At 30.9% G+C, this 27,074-nt stretch overlaps 1 protein-coding gene across 1 annotated transcript in view; it reads right to left on the reverse strand.

Annotated features, from left to right (window-relative positions):
- LOC113388476 (dynein heavy chain 8, axonemal) overlaps positions 1 to 27,074 on the reverse strand; it is a 291,892-nt gene that overhangs the window by 254,845 nt on the left and 9,973 nt on the right. The window contains 20 exon segments of the mRNA XM_026625851.1: positions 2,378 to 2,522; positions 6,670 to 6,841; positions 8,112 to 8,311; positions 8,389 to 8,473; positions 11,587 to 11,742; positions 12,909 to 13,000; positions 13,062 to 13,224; positions 16,539 to 16,702; positions 16,784 to 16,910; positions 16,980 to 17,187; positions 17,483 to 17,663; positions 17,723 to 17,871; positions 17,956 to 18,146; positions 19,762 to 19,918; positions 21,511 to 21,684; positions 21,762 to 21,819; positions 23,612 to 23,777; positions 23,853 to 23,955; positions 26,198 to 26,324; positions 26,397 to 26,531. Of these exon segments, the coding sequence (XP_026481636.1) occupies positions 2,378 to 2,522; positions 6,670 to 6,841; positions 8,112 to 8,311; positions 8,389 to 8,473; positions 11,587 to 11,742; positions 12,909 to 13,000; positions 13,062 to 13,224; positions 16,539 to 16,702; positions 16,784 to 16,910; positions 16,980 to 17,187; positions 17,483 to 17,663; positions 17,723 to 17,871; positions 17,956 to 18,146; positions 19,762 to 19,918; positions 21,511 to 21,684; positions 21,762 to 21,819; positions 23,612 to 23,777; positions 23,853 to 23,955; positions 26,198 to 26,324; positions 26,397 to 26,531 (2,953 nt within the window).

Here is a 27,074-nt window from a genome sequence, read left to right on the forward strand (position 1 = left end):
GAATTTATTTCGATTACAAAAATGAAGTGTTTTTTATGTGAACTTCTCTAAGTAAATGAAAGTGAATCCGCAAATTATCCGTTTCATTGAAGTGCTCTTTGCTAAACCACATTTTTTGTTTTTCGGTCTGACGTTAACACAAACAAAGCGGATGGTTTTCCAACTCGTGAACAGGCAACGTATAACTGCCCATGTGAAAAACAATGATTTCTAAATAATCTATTTGAAATTTATCCCGAAAACACTAAGCGATTGCCTTGCGACTTGTTATTGCGAACGCAAGGCGAACTGGATATTGCAATCGTTTGAAGTCAAACGAAAGACCAGTCGGAATCATTGGTATGTCACCAAATCGCCAGCAATTTTGATTGAATGGTGAAATTCAGTGCGTGTACATCATTATTCTTTGCGGCAAGAATTGCTCGTTGACTTGACCAAGCATAATTCTGAAAATTCTCACTAATGTCATTACTCGAATTTTTAATTACGGTGCGTGAAGTTTCAGAAATTTATATTAGGGCACGATGCCATGCCCAACTAATTTTCTTAGTTATAAACTTGCGGAGAACCGAGACCTTTCCAACGAATGCAAAATGTCGAAATCGGTTCGTGCGTTCTGGAGTTATATCGTCAGGAAGGAAAAACCGACTTATTTTATATATACTTAGATAACAATTACTAGATCTTGTTAACTTCCCGTAGGGTAAGTTATAGTAACTGTCCAAAAATCGAAATCAAAAATTTTTACATTTCTCGACGTTTTGAAGGTTTCTGAACATTTTGGCATACTTCAGAAAAAATGGATGTGTTGTGTGTGTGGGTGTGTGTGTGGTGTGTGTGTGTGTTTTGTATGTCCGCTTTTTTTCGTCCACGTTTTCGGGCGCACGGATCAACCGATTTGAATGGTTTAAAAAACATTCGATTCCTATTGATAAGGAGATGTGCTGATTAGTTTTTGGCAAAGGCAGGTCCAGCCGTTACGGAGATATGGAGCAAAGAGTGCAAAAAATAGAAAGCGAATTTTTGAGAGAACGGATCAACCGATTTGAATGGTTTAAAAAAACATTCGATTGCTATTGATAGGGAGATGTGCTGATTAGTTTTTGGCAAAGGTAGGCCCAGAGGTTTCGGAGTTACAGAGCTAAATTTAAAAAAAAATGGCTGTTTTGAGAGAACTAATCGTCCGATTTAAATGATTCAAAGAACTTTCTGCTTTTTTCAACAAAACAATTGATTTTGGAAAAAAAAAATTTTTTGGTTCTAATTTTTTTTCAAAAAAATTTTTTTGTAATTTTGGACTAAAAATTCAAAAAAATCACCCAAGCTAAGCACAGTCTAAGCGCCACTCTGGTACAAATGTTACCCAAGTGCGTTTAGGACTGTTGTGTACTGGAGCACTTTTCCAATTTTGTGAAAATTATTGAAAAATGTGAAAATGCCGCCAAGCTGAGCACAGTATAAGTGAAATATCGCACAGAATTATTTGCAAATGCGTTTAGACTGTGACTATGCGGGAGCACTTTTTCAATTTTGTGGAAATTTGGCAACTATTTTTTTTTTTGGAATTTGATTCGAAATGAAATGACGATTGTTAATGTTCTGGAGGTGATAAATTGATTTATTTATAATTAACTTTCCGTAGGGTAAGTTATAGTAATCGCACAAAAATCGAAAATGAAAATTTTTATATATCTTTAAGTTTCAAAGGTTTCTGAATATATTGGCATACCTTAGAGAAAATTGATGTATGTGTGTGTATGTGTGTGTGTGCGTGCATTTGTGTGTGTTCAGATACAAATTTTCGTCGACGATTTCGGGAATCGGGATGAAGCAATTTGAATAATTCAAAAACATTTACTTGCATTATCAAGATGAAGATTTGATGAAATTTTTATGAAATTAGGTCTAGCGGTTTCGGAGATCTAGTAAAAAAAGTAAAAAAAAATAAATTTGGCGGTCAACAATAATCATTAGACATTAGACATATGCACCATCAAATTATCAGATATTTTATAGAGATTTTAACAATGAGTATACATTTTGTTAACATTCCTATGGGTTCCGTACCAATGCTTATGCGTTAGACAGCGACGCGGCGCTTACGCGCTTCGATATTTAGTCTCTATGCATTAAAGCAGTACGATTGCTTGAAAAAAAGTTCAGAATTTCCAAAATATTTCAAAATAAATTTTTCAACAAAAAGTAAGTTTTTGTCAAAAATTTATATAGTTCCTCAAAAATCTATTTTTTTTAGAGTAAATTTTTTTAAAAAATGTTAATCTTTTCAAAAAAAAAATAATTTTTGGTACGGGAAGTTCCAGCAATTTGCCTTAAGGCACGATGCCATGCGCCCCACTAGTTACATTCTTTATTTTACCTGTCAAACTCTTTTGGCAAGTTTCCAGCTGGTCCAAAAGAAAGGGCAGCAGTTGAATCATAGTCTCATCTCCGACACAACAGTCTATGACGTTGGGGGTGTCCCTGGCACGAAACATTATTTTGACCCAGGACTTGTCGATGGTCTGAAAATAAGAAAAATAGGTCATGATATAAAATTAAACTAGTTGTGAGTGGCCTTTTGCCTTTGGACAAGTTCCAGGAACTTTTAGATGATACCAGTTGATCCTAGAACAGCAACTTGCCTAAAGGCAAATTTTAAACCGTGGCATGTGACGTATCAAATGATAGGTCTCAAAGAGCTGAAAACGAATATGATATTCACTATAATCTACATTATCACGTGTGGCTTTCAGCGGAAGGGGGGGGGGGTATGGCTTTGATAGAAAATCACCAAAAATTATGTGGGGAAGAGAAAGTTCCAGTTAGATATCACCACGTGTATTAATTTTTTACTTAAATTTTCAAAAAAAAGAACGAAAATTCTAAAAATTCGTTCGGAAAATTTTACGTAACTAAAAATACACGTGATGTATGGTGGGTGGAAGGGTGGTTATTCTAAATATCACGTAAGGGAGAGGGGGGTTCAAAATTCCTAAAAAAAATCGATCACGTGATTAATGGACGCCCCCTTAGGTTCCCAAAACTATTTACTTATATATATATAAATATATATATATATATATATATATATATCTATATATAAATCTCGTGTTACGATGTTGGTTTGCGATGGACGCCCAAACTACTGAACCGATTTTAAATTTTATTGGCTCATTGTGTGCATATATATCCAACTTAGGTTATAGGAAATTTGAAAAGTAAATTTGAAATATAAATTATAATTTTTATAAATTTCTAAAAATTTTGACAGAAAATGACCAAAAAAAAAACAAAACACTAAAATGACAAATGTCAAAATTAGACAAACTAAATATTATATCATATATATTAAATTTTGACCGAAAAGAAAATATTTTGACAATTATAATCAATTTGAAATAAAATGCAAATGTCAAAAATCAGATCTTTATGTAAAAAAAATATTTATTTCCACAATGCTCCTGTGTTGATTTAGCCAAACTTATGAATTTAACAATTATATAATTATTCATTGATGACTTAAAATAATTATTAATTTATTAACAAATAAATATATTTGAAAGAAAATTTTATTCACATATATGACATGACAAAAGTATAATAAACAAAAAACTATGATGCGAGTGAATTAATTTTTGAAGTATAAAAATCAAATAATTTTGAAAATTATAACAAGTTTTTAACTATTTGTCAAAGAATCAGAGTCCAAATCTATTAAATATTTGATTTTTGCCACTTTTATTAATTTTTATCAATTTAGGCATATTTTTTATGGCAAAACAACGTTTGCCGGGTTAGCTAGTATATATATATATATATATATATAAATTTAGTGTCACAGCTGCCGTCCGCGATGGACGCCTAAAATACTGAACCGATTTAAAATTTGTTTTGCTCACCGTGTGCATATAGATCCCATTTAGGACATAGGGTATATTAAAAGTTTCAATTTATAGCCGAAATATTATATTTTTGGTAATTTCAATGTTTGACAAGCGAATCGTAGAATCAATTTGATCATATCTGGACCAACGACTTACGAACAATTCGAGCGATAACGTTGGGTAGACAGTAGACCCTTACGTAATATTACACTATTTCCAACATTTTATCCAAATTGGAGCTCGGTAAAAAAATTCAGAGGATACACCCTTTTTTTCTCTCCATTTTAGTTCATCGTAGATTGAATAGTGCACAGCTAGAGAGCAAAAGGTCTACTATTTTATTTAAACAAAGTTGTAAAGTAGCAACTTGCCCACTAGAAACTTGCTACGAATTTAAACATCAAACAACTTTCCTGAAACTCCGTATTAATTTTTTGCTGTTTTTATTTATATTTGTTTGAAAACATAATAAAACTGAATTTGCAGTTGAATCAAGTGTTATAAACAGCAACTTGCCTCAAGGCAAATCTCGAACAGCATTTTGCATGTAACATATCAAATGATAGATCTCGAAGAGATGAATACAAATCTGATATCCGTTTTAGTTAATTTTATTACATAAAAAATTTACTATGATAGATGGTGCCTGGTAGCAAAATTGTAAAGCAACAGCAACTTGCCTCAAGGCAAATCTCGAAAAGCATTTTGCATGTGACATATCAAATGATAGATCTCGAAGAGCTGATTTCGAATCTGATATTTGTTTTAGCTCATTAATTAATTAAAGAAAAAACTTTGATTGTTGGTTCTTTATAACGTAAAGTTCTAGAGTAGCAACTTGCCAATAGGAAAACTGCTAATTGTCACGTGACATATCATTAAAAAGATCTCAGAGAGAACAATTAGAATCTATTCTCTGTTTTTACTTATATTTATATGATAACGAAATAATAAAATCAAATCTGCAAATAAATCAAAGGCAAAAACAGCAACATGCCAATAGGCAACTTGCTAAGAACTTTTGGCATGCTAATTATCATTAAACAAATCTCTAAAAGGACGATACATATCTATTTTCTGATCTTATTTATATTTATTTGATAACAAAACCGAATTTCCAGTTAAATCAAGTATTATGAACACAGCAACTTGCCTCAAGGCAAATCTCGAATAGCATTTTGCATGTGACATATCAAATGATAGGTCTCAAAGAGCTGAATATGAATTTGATATCTGTTTTAAGTAATTTTATCACATAAAAAATGTACTATGATAGATAGTGCCTGGTAGCAAAATTGTAAAGCAACAGCAACTTGCCACAAGGCAAATCTCGAACAGCATTTTGCATGTGATATATCAAATGATAGATCTCAAAGAGCTGTGCACGAATCTGATATCAGTTTTGCATAATTTTATCACATAAAAAATTTGGTATAATAGATGTTGCCTGGTAGCAAAATTTGTAAAGCAACAGCAACTTGCCTCAAGGCAAATCTAGAACAGAATTTTGCATGTGATATATCAAATGATAGATCTTAAAGAGCTGATTACAAATCTGATATCTGTTTTAAGTAATTTTATCACATAAAAAATGTACTATGATAGATAGTGCCTGGTAGCAAAATTGTAAAGCAACAGCAACTTGCCACAAGGCAAATCTCGAACAGCATTTTGCATGTGATATATCAAATGATAGATCTCAAAGAGCTGTGCACGAATCTGATATCAGTTTTGCATAATTTTATCACATAAAAAATTTGGTATAATAGATGTTGCCTGGTAGCAAAATTTGTAAAGCAACAGCAACTTGCCTCAAGGCAAATCTAGAACAGAATTTTGCATGTGATATATCAAATGATAGATCTTAAAGAGCTGATTACAAATCTGATATCTGTTTTAAGTAATTTTATCACATAAAAAATTTACTATGTTAGATGGTGCCGGGTTGCAAAATTATAAAGCAACAGCAACTTGCCTCAAGGCAAATCGCTAATAGCATTTTGCATGTGACATATCAAAAAATAGGTCTTAAAGAGCTGATTACGAATCTGATATTTGTTTTAGTTCATTAACTAAATAAAGAAAAAACTTTGATTGCTGGTTCTTTATAACAAAGTTCTAGAGTAGCAACTTGCCAATAGGATAATTGCTAAATGTCACGTGACATGTCATTGAAAAGATCTCGTAAAACATAATACTAAACTATTTTCTGTTTTTATTTATATACATTCGATAACATGATAAAACTGAATTTGCAGTTGAATCAAATGTTATAAAAATATGAAAAAGGACTCTACTGACGAGCAAAATGAAATAGCATCTTCAAAATTTAGAAAAAAAGCTTGAAAAAAAGAAAAAATATTAGAAAATACCACACTTGAATATTATCTTTGAAGAATAAAAAAGGGGACTCTACTGACAAGCAACATAAAACATCATTTTTGAATATTAAAAAAGGACTACTGACGAGCAAACTAAAAGATAAAACCTATAAAAATATGAAAAAGGACTCTACTGACGAGCAAAATGAAATAGCATCTTTAAAATTTTGAAAGAATCTTAAAAAAAAGAAAAAAACAAGAAAAAAGCACGTGTACACTTGAATAGCATGTTAGAAGGTTCAACTTCTAAACAGTTAGAAACAGCAACTTGCCTCAAGGCAAATCTCAAAGAGCATTTTGCATGTGACATATCAAATGATAGATCTCGAAGAGCTGAATGCAAATCTGATATCTATTTTACTATTTTTTATCACACGCAAAAAATAATCATGGTTTTTACTTACACTGAACCGTTTAGCCTCAGCCGGCATCTGTTTAGCAATATCACCGCCTACAAAGACAGCTTCCAAATACGTCCACAAATTCTGGACGATCAACCACTTTTCCAAAATTTCTGAAGTGGTCACCAGTTTCCACACCCAAAGTTGAATATCCTTCTTGAACGGAGCATTGTATCTAAAATGGGACATTGATCAGTAAATTCTGTCACCAATTATGAATTGGATAAATTCTCTAAAATCTTATATATAAAAATGGATCGCAAAATGTGTTGGTAAGCGTCTAACTCAACAACGCCTGGACCAATTTGGCCAATTCTTTTTTTAAAATGTTTGTTGATGTCCAAGGATGGTTCTTACGGCGAGAAAAAATCGAATAATTGCCGTGACAACCCTAAAAACAGCCCTTATCTTTTTCTCATACAAACGTTTTCTAACCAAAACGTAGAATCAATTTGAGCTTTATTGCTATTATATAAAGTTCATATTAAATTACAAGCACTCACTGTATACTCCTTCTAAACGGTTATTCGGATTTTGATAAATCTTTCAGAAGTTTGTTATGAAAATTTTCTAGGATGTATGTGATTATAAAGTACTGGGATGTATGTGCAACATTGTAGAAATAAATGAAAATAAATGAAAACTATCACCTTCCAAAAATTTCAATTCACTTATGAACCTAGACAATAAGAATATGTATAATAAATTTATGATTTTGATTAAGAAAAATGAAATGTCTACATTATTATTGCCGAAAAGCAACTGATATGTGCCAGAAATTGAAATAATATAAAATACAGTATATGTTTAGCAAATCGAATTATACACATATGAACAAATATGACAAATTAATTCACTTAAAATATGAAATTAAGTATTAATCAGGGCCGGTCCTACCTTTAATACGATGCATGCTAACAATACGAGCGCACGCCTTAGGGGGCGCCAACACAAGATCGGGTATTAAATTTTCAATACAGTTTTATTTTTCAATATATAATTTCTTTGCATCTTTTACTAATCTTTCCACAATGTTTTTAAAATTCGTACAAATTTCACTGTATAACAACAAATGGGAAAGTAAAGATGAATACATACAATTCACGAAAAATCGATTAGGAGAAGTTTAAGATGCAATTTTGGATATCTTAAATAATAAAAAATTCAATTAATTTAATCCAACATGAAGTACAAAAGTGTTATGTTATGGTTATGGTTATGTTATACCGTTAAAAATACTTCCATTTCCAATATAGTGTTCTACATTTTACATCGCTCTTATTATAAATGTATATGCATTTTGGCGTGATGAGTAATTTAAAAAACAATAATTATTATTTTTAGGTAAACGGTAAATATTAGTATATTATATTAAGAAATTGTAGACATGGGCACAGAACAACGTCTGTCGGGTCATCTAGTTTATAAATATTTTTAATATTTACCTGTTGGACAGCAAAGAGTTAAGGACCATCAAAGCATCTTCCAACAATGTGACAATTTCCTGTGTTTCTGCTCCTTTTATCAAAAGTTCGCCACGGGTTTTGAAGTTAGCAAAACTTAGATCAATGACTGCCCAATCGGCTATGACTTGCTTCAGTTTGGCTTCGATGTCCTTTTCTTTGACTGCACTTATACAAATATCCTGGGAAAAAAGATTGATGAACAAAAGTGAAGTCAAACAAATTTAATACAATTTTTTATTTTATTATTGTACATTACCTCGACGTCATCCTTATGTTTCAACAAAGGTGCCTCCATGACGCTCCTCAAAGTAAAAGCAGGATTTTCCACATCGAATGTACACCTAAAAATAAAAAACAAACAAATTAACCACAAGTCTTTGATAAAATATCAAAAAATGTGGATTTTTCGACACGTTTTGATTTGAGTCCATAACTTTTTGAAGTAAAACTTCTTTAGGCGCGACATGGGTACAAATACGCACAAATGCAACGGATTTATACGTGCGTACGCGTCACCGAAAGCGTGAAGCTTATATTACAAATCGTGAGTTAATAAAAATGTCAGAATCGGAAGAATATTTTATCCCTCATCTCCCATAAATAATTGTAGTGCAAACTAGCTGTAAGTGGAATTCTGTCTTAAGCCAATTAAGGCATCGTGCCTTAAGGCAATTTGCTTGAACTTCCCGTAACAAAAATTATTATTTTTTTAAAAACGATTAAGATTTTTGAAAAAAATTTACTTCGAAAAAATAAGATTTTTGAGAAATTATAAATTGGACAAAAAAAATATTTTTTTTTGAAAAAAAATTTTTTTTTTTAATTTTTTTTTCCAACTTTTTTTTTTGACAAAAAATGTTTTCTTTATTTTGACATATTTTGGAAGATTTGAACTTTTTTTCAAAGCAACCGTACTACTTTAACTGCATAAAATATAAAGCGCGTAAGCGCCGCGTCGCTGTCTAACGGATAAATATTGGTACGGAACCCATAAGAATGTAAACAAAATTTATACTTATTGTTAAAATCTCTATAAAATATCTGATCATTTGATGTGCATATGTCTAATGATCATTTTCGACCGCCAAATGGCTTTTTTTTTTACTTTTTTCGTTATATCTCCGAAACCGCTAGACCCTGCCTTTATGAAAATTTGATCAATTCTTTATCTTGTCAATACAAGTAAAATGTTTTTTGAATTATTAAAATCGGACGCTCCGTTCTCTTAAAAACTGAGTTACCGTTTCGGCACTTTTTGCCCCGTATCATCGGAACGGCTGGACCTGCCTTCGCCAAAAACTAATCAGCACGTCTCCTTATCAATACGAATCGAATGTTTTTCGAATTATTCAAATCGGTTAATTAGTGTTCCCGAAATCGTCGACAAAAATTTGTATCCGCACATACATACACACACGCACATACACACACACACAAACACACACATACATACATCCATTTTTTCTAAGGTATGCCAAAATGTTCAGAAGGTTTTGAAACGTAAAGATATATAAAAACTTTCATTTTCGATTTTTTTGCGATTACTATAACTTGCCCTACGGGAAGTTAATAATCGCAAATAATGAAACAAATGAAAAATCTGCGCTGCGTAAAAAATTTAAGTTTATTGAAGTAATTTGTATTATTCGAGTTTTTCGAGGTTACTATATACCTTTGAGGTTATTACTAAAATAGCAAATATTTTTATAGGCAAGAATATACTACAGTTGCTCAAAAAATGAAACTGTATCGCCAGCGATATAGTCAAAACAAACAAGCAGTCAATAAACGTATGTTAATTTCAATTACATGAATTTCTACAAACACAATTACATGATAAGTGAAATTGTGAAAACAATATTTCTTTATTGGAAATTTAGAGAAAGTTTACATGTTTCTCTTTTGTGATGGCTATGGAGACTAATTATAATTTGTTATAATAGTAATTATGAATATTGATGCAGGTTCAAAGCCTCTTGCAAACTCTCAAACAAAACAACTGCAGGAAAATAATCGGTTAGTGCCAATTTATTAGAAAATCTAGAGCCAGGTATCAATTTAGATGTTAATGTCAATATCATTGACATAAGTAAGAATCTTTTTTTGGTATTTGACTCCTGAAAAACGCTACAACTATTCACATTTGAACAAATTATTCTTTTATCTTTTTAGATGAAAGTACTACTGTTACTTCTTCTGATACAGCAACTACATCACGTCAATTACAAATTAATGATTCTGTATATAATGTGACAAGAGTCAAATTTTGCAAAAGTCAAATAAAGTATTTGAACTTCCATATAAAGACTTTAATTTGTTTAGGAATGCTCGAAAATTGTTTGAAAAACAATTTACAAATGATAGCTTTGGCTATGTATGTTTTGTGTGTGATCGACTTTGGTTTCAAAGTGACTTAAAAATATTAAATAAAGCTCAAAAACAAATTCTTAATAATGGTTTTCTGAATATTGATTCAAATAATCAGGTTGGATGTCAAACTTGTCGAAAGGCATTAAATTCGGGTAAAATGCCCACTTTGTGTAAATTTAACGGGTTTGTATTTCCACCTATACCAAATTATCTACCTAAACTAGATACTGTATTTGAATTGTTAATTTCACCTAGATTGTGTTTCATGCAAATGGACAATTTAGAATATTTGGCCAAATTATAAATGTGCCTGTTGACATTAATAATATGATTAATTTATTACCTCGTAATATTGATGGTGATCTTTGCATTAACGTTCACATAAAAAGCAAATGATTCATAGATCAAGCTATGTGCAGGGCTTGTTAAATAAAACAAATATAAAAGTATGGCTTCAATTTTTTAGGCGAGACAGATATTACAGCTGTTCAAAGAATGAGATTATATCGCCAGCGAAAAAAATAAAAAAAAATACAAGCAGTCAATGAATGTATGTTAATTTTAATTACATGAAGTTCTTCAAACGCAATTATTACAGGATGAGTGAAGTTACGAAAACAATATTTGTTTGGGCGTTGTTTAACATAATCCACTGTGTGAACAAATATTATAGAATTAATTAATCAGCAATTACTTCATTTCGCTAATAAAGGTTCAAGTCGTAAATGTTAATTACAATGACAAACCGATCATGGCATATTTCAAGTATGACTTTGATTACATTATTGTTTGTAAATATTATACATATTTTTAATGCTATCATAAATATATAATTTATAATTTATCATTATATAAATGTGTATAATGGTTGGGTTGATACTAATAAATGTGTGCATCGCGAGTGTTACCTAATATTACTAATAAACATTATTCAAAATTGTTATATGATGTATTTATTTTTACATAACTTAAATTTGCTACTTTGTACAGGAGCTAATAGGTTTTACTTCAACCGCGTGTGATCCTTACGCGCACTCTTTAAACATATTATTACTTATATATTATTATACATATTATTACTTACTTTGTAAGATTTTCCAAACGTTTCCAATGTCTATCCTTCATCGCCTTATTTGCCATCAACTCTAACAAAGGACAAGTCTCATTGAAGTCATCAATTTTCTTCTTCAAGTCCAAATATGCTGGCCAATTCATCATGCCTTTTGGCAATTTGCGACACCTAAAAAAATAAAGATAAAAACCAATGGAATCAGAGTATATCAGTTGTTACCAGTTTAATTTAACATCTAATACATCTATATTATATGTAATAGGGAATGCAATACCGGTTTACCGGTATACCGAATTACCGGTAAACCTCCAGATTTTTTGGCGGTATTTTTACCGGTATTCACCCCAAAAATACCGGTATTTTCGGTATTTTTACATAAGCGCTATTTGATACATAATACACTAAAGTTTAGATTTCTCAGAACAAATTTATCTTTAAATTCGATAATCGCATAAACAGCTATATCTTCAAGTGATTCTATAGGATAAACAAATGTCAAATAATATCTCAACTCGTCATTAAATTTAATGTTTATTGCTTTACTATAAAGGCTTTATATTGTGTTACAATAAATAGAATTGGACTGATAGATAATGGTGTTTGTTTCATCTTATGTAAAAATGTAACGATTTTTAAGTGATATTTGCGCCAAAATATTTTATATCATACAGATTACCTCTGCGTAATCTTTATTTTTTTCTAACTTTATACATAATAATTATGATAATTACTAAATATTTTTGTTTCTTATTACATTTATAAAATATTATTTTTCAAAACGTTTCGAAGTTTGAAAATACTATAGAACCAACACATTGTTTTAAATAACAATACTCAACAATTATAGTAACTTGTTATTTATCTTGACAAAGTATCCGATCTTAAATTAGTGTAGAATTTTTTTTTAAATATTGGATATTATGCTAATTTAACACATCGGATACAGAGAATACAGTTTATTATAATAATATAATATGATCTTTTATGAGTTTTTGGTCTTTCTTACTCATAAGTTTGTTTTTGGTGAAAAGTACTCAATATACTCGATAGTGATAATGAATTAATTAAATTGGATATAATTTTGTTAAATTATTATTTAAAAAACTAAATTTATTGTTTTTATTGTTTAGTTGAATATAGTTGTAGTTATATATACATTTCTTTATATTTGTACTAGTAACTTTCAATTTTGTTTACGTTTGTTTAAGATAATAAAAATACCGGTAATTTACCGGTATTCCGGTTTTAAAATGAAAGATTACCGATATACCGGTATTGAAATTTTCCATCGGTATTGCATTCCCTGATATGTAATACATATAATATTTTTTTACCTGTTTTGGAAGTCAGCGAGTTCAGTTATTATAACATCAATATCGAGATCTGACCATGGCATATCGAAGTATCCATCGATGGTTCTGTTCACCTAAAAGACAAAAATATTGTATTGTTTGCAAAAAAAATCTATATTGCAATTTATTAGTTACCTTCAAGTACAAATCGTAAAGTTTGTTGAGCAAGTTGAACTCCTTCTTGCGTTTGTGCAGAATTGGATAATCTTTGACGGGCATTCCGAATAATTTTTCTCCGGAGGCGTACATTTCAAAACGACGCCACAATTCATCAAATCTTGCTTGGAATAACAAAACTCTGAAAAAATAAATAATGCAATCAAAAACTGGTATAAGTCCAGGATGAAACTAGTTGGTTTGGTATTTAGCCTTGAGGCAAGTTACATGAACTTCTCGATATGTGTTAATAATCGACGTAATCAATGGTGAACAAATTAATTTATGAGTGATTAAAAGTATTCCGAGTGGATTTATTACACATAATTGAAAACGAACGAACACGTTAACTCGGAGTATTTTCAAAAAGAAAATTTTCAAAAATCAATAATTTTTATAATTGAACCAGTTTACAAGACTTTAATGGTTTATTATGTTCAAGACCAAGTACTCTATCATTATACGAAGTTAATAGTCTAATTTTAATTTTAACAAACGTCAACAAAACTACTCATTTTCTCAAACTTTGATGAATTTTCAAAATTAAATTACTTGTCGTAAGGCCGTAATATTTCAGTAAGTTCTATAAGACCATAGTATATATCGTCAAAAAAAGTTCCATAAATATCGTCTTAATTTTTTTTTTTCAACAGTTAATTACAAGAAAACGGCTCGGTAGATTTTCACCTAAAACTAATCAGTACCATTCCCAACTAATATCTTTCGAACAGTTTTTGATTTTTTAATATCGGTTCGGTAGTTTAAGGTTAAATGTGGACGAAAAGTCTAACACTTTTTTTTTCAAATTACAAAGAAACGGCTAGGCAGATCGTCTCACAAAACTGACAATCGATAGTCCTCATTGGGATACATCGAATGGCTTTCAAATTTTTGGAATCGGTTCAGGCGTTTTTGAGAAAACGTCGATCAAAGGTCTAATTTTGACAAATGCCAAAAAAACTAAACCAATTTTTGTAAACTTTGACTAATTTTAAAAGTTAAACGGGTTGTCGTAGGGCCGAAATATTTTAGTATGATCTAGAAGACTATGGTATCTCGCCAAAAAAATAATAATCAAAATCGTCGAAAAAAAATTTTTTAACACTTTATTACAAGAAAACGGCCCGGCCGATCTCTACCAAAAGTAATCAGCACGATTCCCAACCAATATCTATCGAATGGTTTTTGAATTTTCAAAATCGATTCAGAATTGCGGGCTAAAACGTAGCCAAAAAAAATTTCACTTTTCTGCTATTTATAAAGAAGCGTCTCGGCCGATTGTCGCACAAAACTAACAAACAATAGTCCTCATCGAGATACATCAAATGGCTTTTAAATTTTTGGAATCGGTCCAGCCGTTTTCGAGAAAACGTCGATTTACGACAAAAAATCTGTTCACATACACGCACACACACACACACATACTCTTTCCAAAGTAGGTCTCATTCGATTCAGAATGGCTTGAAACGTCGAGAAAACATAAAATTAGCGAGTCGGATTTTTTGATGAAAAAATAAACTTCTCCTTCGGGAAGTTAAAAATCATACAATGCAATCAAAAACTGGTATAAGTCCAGGATGAAAAAAAATGGTTGGTAAATGGTGATGAAACTAGACTGAAATTTTTCAGAACAACAAGCTTTGGATATTTATTTGGAACTAGCCGGCCCGACAGACTTTGTCCTGTCAAAAAAAATTGTAATTTGGCGGTGTTTTGTGCCTACCTTTTTTCTATTCTTTGCAAAAAATTATCCTGAACAGAACCGTCACCCTGGTAATAATTCGGTGTGAATTAAAAATAATTAAATAATTAAATTTGTGACATTGCAAAGGCGCGGTTGGTCGATATTTCGCAACATTATAATTGCCGATCCAACCTTTAATTGAAGATTGTGAGGTGACAATTCTAGCAAATCCAGCGAGTTTAAAAACTCCGGTGGATCGTCTTGGTTAGTTGCCGAATCAACTGTTTCGCCTGTAATTTGTTCTTGAATTTTGAAATTTAATTAATTTACATCAATGTTTTTGGCTGCCAATATAGCTTGATTAATAGAAAGATATTTCTATGTTTATATAAATATATTCAAAATTATATTATCAAAAACTACACAAAATGTCATGACATAGATCATTGTTTTTTTTACAAATTGCGTTGCCTACTCGATTAAAGAAGAAAAGGGCTGTTTTTAGGGTTTTCCCGGCAATTATTCGTTTTTTTTCTCGCCGTAACAACCATCCTTGGACTTCAACGAACATTTTAAAAAAGTAATTGGCCAAATTGGTCCAGGCGTTGTTGAGTTATGCGCTTACCAACACATTTTGCGATCCATTTTTATATATTAGATTCATCAATTGACTAAGAAAATCCTTATGCTTATCTTTTAAATAAACAAACAAACCTAAACTTTTTCTCCTGGTTAGATTTTTATTTTATTAAAGACTAGCAAACCCGACGAACTCCGTTTCGCCACCAGATGGTTTCGTGAAAAAGATGAAGAAATTTTTTGTTTGTTTTATATTTGAAAAGGAAAAAATTGATTTTATTTCACAACAGCAATAAATTTATTTCGATTACAAAAAATGTAGTGTTTTTTAGTTGAACTTCTCTAAGTAAATGAAAGTGAATCCGCAAATTATCCGTTTCATTGAAGTGCTCTTTGGTAAACCACATTTTTTGTTTTTTGGTCTGACGTTAACACAAACAAAGCGGATGGTTTTCCAACTCGTGAACAGGCAACTCATAAGAGCCCATGTAAAAAACAATGATTTTCTAAATAATCAATTTGAAATTTATTCCGCAAACACTAAGCGATTGGCCTTGCGACTTGTTATTGCGAACGCAAGGCAAACTGGAAATTGCAATCGTTTGAAGTCAAACGGAAGACCAGTCGGAATCATTGGTATGTCACCAAATTGCCAGCAATTTTTGATTGAATGGTGAAATTCAGTGCGTGTACATCATTATTCTTTGCGGCAAAAATTGCTCGTTGACTTAATTGCAAGCATAATTCTGATAATTCTCACTAATGTCATTACTCAAATTTTTAATTACGGTGCGTGAAGTTCCAGCAATTTGCATTAGGGCACGATGCCATGCACCACTAATTTTCTTAGCTATAAACCTTGCGGAGCCCGAGACCTTTCCAACGAATGCAAAATTGTCGAAATCGGTTCGTGCGTTCTGGAGTTATTTCGTCAGGAAGGAAAATCCGACTTATTTTTATATATATAAATATATAGAAGATATATATAAAAATAAGTCGGGTTTTCCTTCCTGACAAAATAACTCCAGAACGCATGAACCGATTTCGACAATTTTACATTCGTTAGAAAGATCTCGGGCTCCGCAAGGTTTATAGCTTGGCATCGTGCCTTAATGCAAGCTGCTGGAACTTCACGCACCGTAATTAAAAATTCGAGTAATGACATTAGTGAGAATTATCAGAATTTTTATTACCTGTCGCTGGCTTCTCTGGCTGCCAATCCTGGTACCATAGGTCCATTCAAGTCAAATTCACGATCAAATCTCTCCACGTCTTCTGCAAAGGAAGAAACACCATCTTCCAGTTCCTTTTGCAATTTTTGCTGCAGATCGAGGATGTCCTTTTGCTTGTTCGAGGACTAAACAGATAATTGAAATATAAATAAAGCACTGGATAAAAATAATTTTAGTAATTAAGTGTATCTTTTTCTACTCACTGCTTCGAGCATGTTCTTAAAGTTATATCGCAAACTGTCCACACGATCTGTGTCTTCTCGAGGTATATCAACATTGAATTGGGCAAAAGTGGCATAGGTCTCTTCCATCAAAGCCAAGGACATATCCAATCTGTATACAATAAAAAAAACGTTACCAATGCAACTGATTGATTAGCTAAATGTTTGTGTATCATTTTACCTGATAAAATTATCTCGAACAACCTCCAAACACTGCATAGCCATTCTGACATCGTCCAAATCCTTTAACTCTTTAGCCAACAATTTTGTCTGCTGGCTGATAAAGTCTACCATTTCGACCAAGATCTGCTTGTTGTAAATCAACAAATGTTTTCCTAGAAGTTTCTTCCAGGCATTTGATTCAATGATCAAAGCTCGTTTCAAATTCTCTAAAGGAAAGGAAACAAACATTAGAAAAAAAAACAATCTGACTTTCTGCAAAACAGTGTGATCAAGATGAATAATCACACATTATCATATGAGGGAAGGAGGAGTATAATAAGAAAACACGTGTATTTATTTTTTACCTGAATTCGTAAATAAAAATGCATGTGAATACCACCGCATATCACCAAAGGTGAATGGGGGGGTCGAAAAGCCCCTAAAAAACCGACCACGTGATCAAAGAATGCGCCCTAAATGAGATCAAAAATATACCAAAAGAAACTAAAGCAAATCCCTCACCTGTTCTGATAAGTATGATTCCAATCTGGTAAGTCTCGGGCAAATTCTGGATAGCAATAGCCCTGTCATCGTACATCCTGAAAGTCTCCCGAATATCAGCAACCAGAGGTTTCGTATTTACAAATTCGATGACCTGGTCTTCTCGATCTTCTGACCACAGATGTTCATAGACTTTGAACGACTGCAAGATAAAGGACATATGGTAAAAGTGAAAGGTACTGTAAATACAGTTCAACTTACATTTGTTAAATTTTCAAAATCCCTCCTCAATTCGAGAATATCAGCTGCTAAATTGACAACAGCCCTGACTACATCCTTGTGCTCCGATACCAAAGTGTAGTAAGTTCTGTATTTTTCCTTCAAGTAAATTCCACCAGCTTTTACACCATCTGAAAACAAACTCAATCATAAAATATATTCCTCAATGTGATTTTGCATCCCAAAGATTTCCAAAGATTTTATTTATTTTTTACCTCGATTTGTTTTCGTAGGAGCATTCCTGCCCCAGCTGGTAATGGCAGTGTGTGTAGTTATAGCATTCATGATGACCCTCTGAAAAGCAGCATTCAATTGTTCCAATGGTGGTTTAATTACTGCATTTGGTATCATCAGCTCCATGTCTGCCAAAAGGACTGGAGCGTTTTTGGGTTTGGCAGGGTTCAATCTAAAAAGAGATGCACATTATTACCTTTCCGTAGAGTGAGTTATAGTAATCGCAAAAAAAATCGAAAATGAAAATTTTTGCATTTCTTTACGTTTCAAAGGTTTCTGAACATTTTGGTATACCTCAGAAAAAATAGGATGTGTGTGTGTGAAGATACAAATTTTTGTCGAAGATTTCGGGAACACGAATCAACCGTTTTGAATAATTTAAAACGCATTCTATTTGTATTGATAAGGAGATGTGCTAATTAGTTTGTGGCGAAGGCAGCTCTAGCCGTTTCGGGGATACGGGGCAAAAAAAGCCGAAAATTGTGATTAAGTTTTTGAGAGAACGGAGCGTCCGATTTGGATAATTCAAATAAAATCATAAAAGTTTCAAAAATTCTCAAAAGTTTCAAAAATTCTCAAAAGTTTCAAAATTCCCAAAAGCTTCAAAATTATCAAAAGTTTCAAAATTCCCAAAATTTTCAAAAAGTTCAAATTTCTGAAATTTTCAAAGTTTCAAAAAAAAATCAAATTTGAAAAAATTTCAAAATATATAAAAAAAAAATCAATTTCATACAAAAATTTGAGAATATTAAGAAATTTTCAAAAAAATAGAATATTTTCAAAAATTTCCAAATTTTCAAAAATTTAAAACAAAAATGTTTTTTCACAAATTCCAAATAATTCGAACTCAAAAAATAAAAAAAAATCAAAATTATCAAAAAAATGAAAATATTATAAAAGAAAATCAAACAAATTTCTTGTAAACATACATTTTAAAAAATCGATTTTTTCACAAAAAAATGTCTAAATTTTGAAATAACTTCAAAAAAAAATCAAATTAGAAAAAAATTTGAACAAATTTCTTGTAAACATACATTTTAAAAAACAAAAATTCCAAAAAAATCAAAATTTAAAAAAAAAGACTAAATTTTGAACAAATTTCAAAATTAACAAAAAAATTCAAATTAAAAAAAAATGAAGTATTTTCTTTTGAACATACATTTAAAAAAAAATAGATTTTTTTCACAAATTCTAAAAAAAATCGAGCTTTTGAAAAAACATCATAATTTTGAAGAAATTTCAAAAATATCAAAAAAAATTTGAAAAAAATCTAAATTTTGAAAAAAAAATTGAAAAATCGTTTTTTTTTAAATGAACAAATTTCTTGTAAACATACATTTTAAAAAAATCGATTTTTTCACAAATTCCAAAAATAATCGAAAACCAAAAAAAAGCTAAATTTTGAAAAATTTACAAAATTACCAAAAAAATTAAATTAAAAATAAAATCGAACAAATTTCTTGTAAACATACATTTAAAACAAATCGATTTTTTCACAAATTCGAAATTTAAAAAAAAAATCTAAATTTTGAAAAAATCTCATTATCAAAAAAATAAAATTTAAAAAAAAAATTGAACAATTGAATTGAAAATTTGATAAGTTGTTTGTAGAATACTCTCGTCGCTCAATTTAATTAAGCACTTAATTTTATAGTATGTATTTATAGTAAATAATCTATTTGAAAATATTTAAAACAACTATTGATTATTTTCATTCCTTGAGTGTTTATTTACGGTACGGGAAGTACTAGCAATTTGCCTTAATTACAACATTATTTAACACTTACTCTGTAACTCTTTCCTTGAGTATCTCCAAAGAATTTTTGGTAGCCCTCACCAAGGCGTCCAACATCTTCTGACTAAAATGGGCGAACAAATAAATAGCATCAGCATGCACATTGTTGATGTCAGCCCTCAGATTTGTTTCATCGACTTCCTTAAACTCTGGATAAAACAAAGGTATAAAACAAACATTATTTATTTATTTATTTAAATCAAAACTAGTGCGGCGCATGGCATCATGCCTTAAGGCAAATTACTGGAACTTCCCGTACCAAAAATTATTGTTTTTTTAAAAACGATTAACATTTTTGAAAAAAATTTACTTCGAAAAAATTAGATTTTTGAGAAACTACAAATTTGACAAAAAATTACTTTTTTTTGAAAAAAAAGTTTTCTTTATTTTGACATATTTTGGAAATTCTAAACTTTTTTTTAAAGAAATCATACTGCTTTACCTGCATAGAGACAAGATGTCAAAGCGCGTAAGCGCCGCGTCGCCGTCTAACGGATAAACATTGGTACAGAACCCATAGGAATGTAAACAAAATTTATACTCATTGTTAAAATCTCTATAAAATATTTGATAAATTGATGTGCATATGTCTAATGATCATTTTTGACCACCAAATGGCATTTTGTTTTAATTTTTTCATTAGATCTCCGAAACCACTAGACCTGCCTTTATAAAAATTGATCAATTCTTTATCTTGTCAATACAAGTGAAATGTTTTTTGAATTATTAAAATCGGACGCTCCGTTCTCTTAAAAACTGAGTTACCATTTTCGGCACTTTTTGCCCCGTATCTTCGAAACCGCTAGACCTGCCTTCGTCAAAAACTAATCAGCACGGCTCCTTATCAGTACAGATCGATTTTTTTTGAATTATTTAAATCGGTTGATCTGTGTTCCCGAAATCGTCGACGAAAATTTGTATCCGCACACACACACACACACACACATCCATCCATTTTTTCTAAAGTATGCCAAAATATTCAGAAACTTTTGAAACGTAAAGATATATACAAATTTTCATTTTCGATTTTTTGCGATTACTATAACTTGCCCTACGGGAAGTTAATAAAAATTTTTGCATTTCTCGACGTTTTGAAGGTTTCTGAACAATTTACTGTCATACCTCGGAAAAAATTTATGTGTGTGTGTGTGTGTGTTTTGTATGTTCGCATTTTTTCGTCCACGTTTTCGGGCGCACGGATCAACCGATTTGAAATTTTTGGCAAAGGCGGGTCCAGCCGTTACGGAGATACGGAGCAAAGAGTGCAGAAAATGACAGTTTTTGAGTGAACGGAGTGTCGTATTTGAATGATCTAAAAAAATGCAATTTGTAATGATTGGGAAAAGTGAAAAATGTGAAAACGCCGCCAAGCCAAGCACAGTACAAGTAAAAATGTCGCACAGAATTATTTGCAAATGCGTTTAGACTGTGACTATGCTGAAGCACTTTTTCAATTTTATGTAAATTAGGCAACTATTTTTTTTTTTTGAAATTGAATTCGATATGAAATGACGATTGTTAATGTAATAATTGATTGATGATTTGCATTTGATTTGCTCAAGATATAACAACAAGATAGCAAAAATAATGAAAGTTACACAACAGTATTTGTAATAACATATTTGAAAGCGTGTAAAATTTCTCGAACATTTCATTACGGTACGGGAAGTTTTAGCAATTTGCCTTAAGGCACGATGCCATACACCACTAATTTATATTTTTTTTCTCAATTCCCATTTACCTGCATATTGTTTTATCAATTGCGACGACGACCCTACAGGTTTAGCAGCCTCTTCCAGGTCCATCCATTCATATTTATGCGGTTTATCCTCAGGAATAATCGAATCAATCAACTTATTAACCAGCTCCATACAAGCAACCTCACAGGCAATAGATTTTGTCTGCAATTCCTTTCCTAAAACAACCCTATAGTCCTCATTCATAAAAACAAATTTCTCCGTCTCGACTGGCGAATCTGGTAGTAGCACCAACTTGGTCCTGATGATCTCGTTAAAAATATCGTACAACGGGCGTCTTTGATATCGGCAACCTGGGGGAAAAAAATCAGCAAATGATAAATGATAAACTAGCTTTAAGTGGAATTCTGTCTTAAGGCAATTAAGGCATCGTGCCTTAAGGCAAATTGCTGGAACTTACCGTACCGTAACGAAACGTTCGTGGAATACTGAATGTTTTCAAATAGATTATTATAAATATTGTAACATTGTCTAATATTTATAAGAATTATATAAACTGAATTGCAAGTTGAAATTATTTGTTTAAGGTATATTAGAACTATAGTCAGAATTAAAAATAAAATCTGAATTATTTTCGATATACAAAAAATAAAAAAAAAAAAAAAAATGGAATTTTTTTTTCCAAAATCAATTATTTTGTTAAGACAAGCAGAAAGTTTTTTGAATCATTTAAATCGGACGCTTAGTTCTCTCAAAAACTGCCATTTTTTACATATTTAGCTCCGTATTTTCGAAATAGCTAGGCCTGCCTTTGCCAAAAACTAATAAACACTTCTCCCAATCATTACTAATTGAATGTTTTTTAGATCATTCAAATCGGATACTCCGTTCTCTCAAAAATTCGATTTTTATTTTCTACACTCTTTGCTCCGTATCTCCGAAACGGCTGGACCTGCCTTTGCCAAAAACTAATCAGCTCTTTTCCCTATCAATAGGAATCGAATGTTTTTTGAACCATTCAAATCGGTTGATCCGTGCGCTCGGAAACGTGACTGGAAATTTGTATCCATACATATATACACACACACACAAACACACACACACACATCCATTTTTTCTGAGGTATGCCAAAATGTTCAGAAACCCTCAAAACGTCGAGAAATGCAAATATGTTCATTTTCGATTTTGGACCCATTACTATAACTACCCTTTTTCAAAAAAAATCAATTCTTCGAAATTTTCCATAATTTTCAAAAAAATCTAAATTTCAAAAAACTTCAAAAAATATCATAATAAAAAAAATGATTTCTTACAAAAATTGGAGAATATTTCGAGATATTAAAAAAATCGAATATATTTAAAAATTTCCAAATTCTCAAATAAAAAATTTTTTTAATATTTTTTTACGAAAATTCCAAACAAATTCGAACTTTTAAAATAAATTTATGAATTTTGAAAAAAAATCACAATTATCAGAAAAATCAAATTTAAGAAAAAAATGAACAAATTCCTTGTAAACATACACATAAGTTATTGAAGTAAAACTTCTTTAGAGTGTAAATCCGTACAAATGCAACGGAAGTGTGTTACGGCAGATAAGATAAAATAAGAGTCGAGTGACAATGATTCGTCATTCCCTATCGATGATATCATTTCTATACGGAGTCGTCGCGTATGTGAATAGAGATCTGTCGTTGTATGCGTACCGGCATCAACGTTGTATGCGTACCGATATCAACGAGAAAATCGGCATAGATAAATAAACATTTTAAAGTTACATCGTAGTACAAATCTTGATTTAATGAAAAATGCCTGAACCAGAAGAATATTTTAACCTATTCCTTGAAAATAATAAAATAAATTAAACATTTGTGCCTTGTACTAAACGTAAGTTTATTGATTAGAAATTATTTCTATATTATTCGAATATCGAATCGGTTGATCCGTGCGCCCGAAAACGTGGACGAAAAAATGCGGACATACAAAAGACAAACACACACACACACATCCATTTAGTTTCTGAGGAACGCCAAATGTTCAGAAAAAACTTCAAAACGTCGATAAAAGCAAAATTTTTCATTTTCGATTTTCGGCCCATTACTATAACTACCCTACGGGAATGTAATAATATTGTGGTTGTCTTACATCTTTGGTGAACAGTTTGACCCTGGTCAAAACTTCTTCGACATTCGTTATAAAATCGTTGACTTTCAAGGATGTCCATAAAATGGTGCAAGTCGCTGCCCTGTAGGCGTTATCCAGTTTCATCAGCTGGGCTCGCATCAGGTTCAGGAATAATTTAGGAATTGATCTGGATAAAATGATAAAATAATAGTAATAGATAATTAAATAATAATATTTGAGGTATACAATAATTGTTGCTTACCCTCTGATTAACGTGTTCTGATCAGCCAGCCTGGCAATCTGTTCGTACATCCTCATCAATTTGTCCTTGTCGTAGGCTATGACCATTGCTTCGTCAGGAGCTTCTACAAATTTATATATCTATATATATATATATATATATATATATATATATATATAACTAGATGACAAACATACGTTGCCCTGTACCCATGCCTACAATTCAAAAGTCCCAATATTTTGTAATAACCTATACTGATATTTACCAATTAGTTAAAAATGATTATGTTTTTTACACTACAAAATGTATATACATCCACATGAGTAATCTTAAATGTACAACTGCTTTAAATAAAATCATGAGTCTCAGATTCCACACTTTACATCTTTATTTCAATTGTGAAATTCAAATCAGCCACGTGAAACCATCAAACAAACAAATAATGAAATACGTTCAATAAAATAGTATTTTAGAAATATACACTACAATCGATTGAACAAATTTAATTCCAACAGCTCAATTTATTTTAAATTTTTTTTTTTTTAATTTGAAAAATTTGCTTTATTTGTCTTAAATACATACATTGATTTTTACATAAAGATACAAATTGTATACACCTCAATTTATTTTAATGTCAAGGGTTATCCAATATTTTTAGTCATACCTGAGTAGATGTAGATGTATAAATAAATGATTTTTTGTTTATTTACGACTACAACATCGATTTTTCAAATTTATCACACAAAAATTCATCGTCTGCCTTTGTGATTTATAGCATAAGATATACGTATTGGAAATTGCAGTCTTTTAAACAGTATAACGAATTCAGAAAGAATTAATATATAGTATCCGCGGTAAAGGTGCAATATCACCTTGGATTTTTCCACTCAAAATAATTGCTTCAATAATGTCGCCCATAATTTTTATAATTTCGTACCATATTTTAAATGGCTTTTAGTAATTTTAATATCTAAATTACATTTTTCTCACTAATAATTCAATATACATTATTACTTTAGTTCATATTTTAAGTAAATTAATTTATCAAATACTGTTCATATGTGCACTATTCAAATTGCGATCAACGAAATTAGTGCAGTAAATGGAGAGAAAAAGGGTGTAACCTTTGAATTTTTTTACTGTGCTCTAATTTGCGTGATATTTTGAAAACTCTTGAACCAAGTTAATTCTGGGTGAAATACGAAGTTATTTGATTTAAATAGAAAAAAACAGACCCTTAACAGTACTTATTTAAAGCTTATTTTAGAGTACTATAAAACCCCATGGAATATATAAAATGTAACACCTCGCCGATAGACGACTTCAAATTTGCTTATACATATCTATCTTAATATTGTTCCTAGGACACATTGTAAAACACCGATTTATTAAGATTTTAATTGATATAATTTTGTTCATTGCATGATTTTCGTTAAAATATATATTTTTTGGGATATTTGCAAAAAAGAAACGAATTTTCAATAGTCAGTAACTTGAAAAATATTTGCTTCTTTGAAAAACATTATGAAAGATATTTTTCTTATAATTAGTTCTTTTATCGATATCCGACATTATTTTGAAAAAGAAATAAAATTACACCACTGAGAAGGGATGTTATCCCCCCGGGAAGTGGCAAAGAAGTTTAAATTATTTTCACTTTTGAACTCGAGAATAAGATGAACCTAATTTCAAAATTTTATGCAAATTGGAGCACAGTAAAAAAAATCAGACCCAAAACGCTCCATTGACTTGAGTAAATATTTCATAAAAATTTTTGACACAATGAAACTTTTAAATAAATTTAAATAAGAATTTTTTTTTCGTAGTATGATTTAGTAAAGTAAGGCAAAACACGACTGCATTAGTTAAAAATAATAATGTGTCAAATTGAATTATATAGGGTATGTTTGATGCGTAATCACTGACAGTCAGTTCATTTGCCAAACCATATACTGTATCTCATATTATTGTAATTTTTGGCACATCTCAGCTGCTTTTCGGCACTAATAATGTAGGCATTACATTTTTCTTATTCATAATCATATACATATTATATTCTAATATTGTCTTAGCTCATAAGTTAATTGAAAATTTGGCAGACGACAGAATACATTTGTCTTCAAAGCCAAGAAATGCCTCAAATATTTTCAATGTCAATCAATAACAAGCGGTTTTTTGCAATTTTTCCATTTAATTGTACAATCTAACTATATTTCTATAATTCAAAAAATCCTAAAAAATTCCCTTAAACTTCAGAAAGATTTATAAAAATCCTAAACGATTAGGAGGATTATCCTTTCATATGTCATTACAGAAGAATTTTATATATAATTAATAATATATAAGTAATTACAATTATCACTTACCTAAACCAAGGCCCCACATAGTCTCTGTTTCCCTTAGAACTTCAAACACATAAGGATTAAAATTAGCTCGAAGCATTCCTGTTCTCGATTCCCTCATCATTAAAGGTACTGCTAACGCGTGTTTGATCTAGCAAAAAATAAAGAAACTAGGTGTGATGACTAGAACATAATATTCAATTAGTATATTTAATTTTATTACCATGATGACGTGTTCGCACCAAGATGTATGGTATAACATTTCGTAATGAAGGAGCACCTGGGCCAAACTGTTGTACAACCTTATGCAACGGCGAGCTCTCTTGTGCTGGATGACACAGTCTTTGGTTTTGAAGATCTTTAAAATTAAAAAAAAATACATAAACTTCTTAGGAAAGATATGATATATAATGTACTAGCTGTACTCGTTCACGCTTAGCCGTGTTTTACTTTCAATTAAAAATTTGAACAAAAATGGATATTTATTACGAATAGTGTACCAGTTTTCTTGTCTTCCAGTCTATCTGTCTATATTACTATATGTCTACCTCTCCACCTGTTTACCAGTTTACCTGCCAACTTGCTTATCACTTAACCTATTTGTTAGTCAACCAATTTACCGGTTCACTGTAATTTACCTATCCACCAATATACTTGACAAATTGTATATCAGTCTACTAATTTAGCTATTCAAGAATTTATTCATCCACCAATTTACATATTTATCTGTATACATACGAGGTCTGTTCAAAAAGTACCCGGAATTTTCGTTTTTTCAAAAAAATATTTATTTATTCGTCTACATTAATGTGGTCCCCTTCAAAGTAGTCCCCCCCAGATATAATACACTTATGCCAGCGTTTTTTTCCAATTTTCGAAGCACCCTTGATATTCACTTTTT

The sequence above is a fragment of the Ctenocephalides felis genome, unplaced genomic scaffold (assembly GCF_003426905.1).
Source record: "Ctenocephalides felis isolate EL2017-DRISC unplaced genomic scaffold, ASM342690v1 CF-g0.4_SCAFFOLD_03572, whole genome shotgun sequence".
NCBI classification, from domain to species: domain Eukaryota; kingdom Metazoa; phylum Arthropoda; class Insecta; order Siphonaptera; family Pulicidae; genus Ctenocephalides; species Ctenocephalides felis.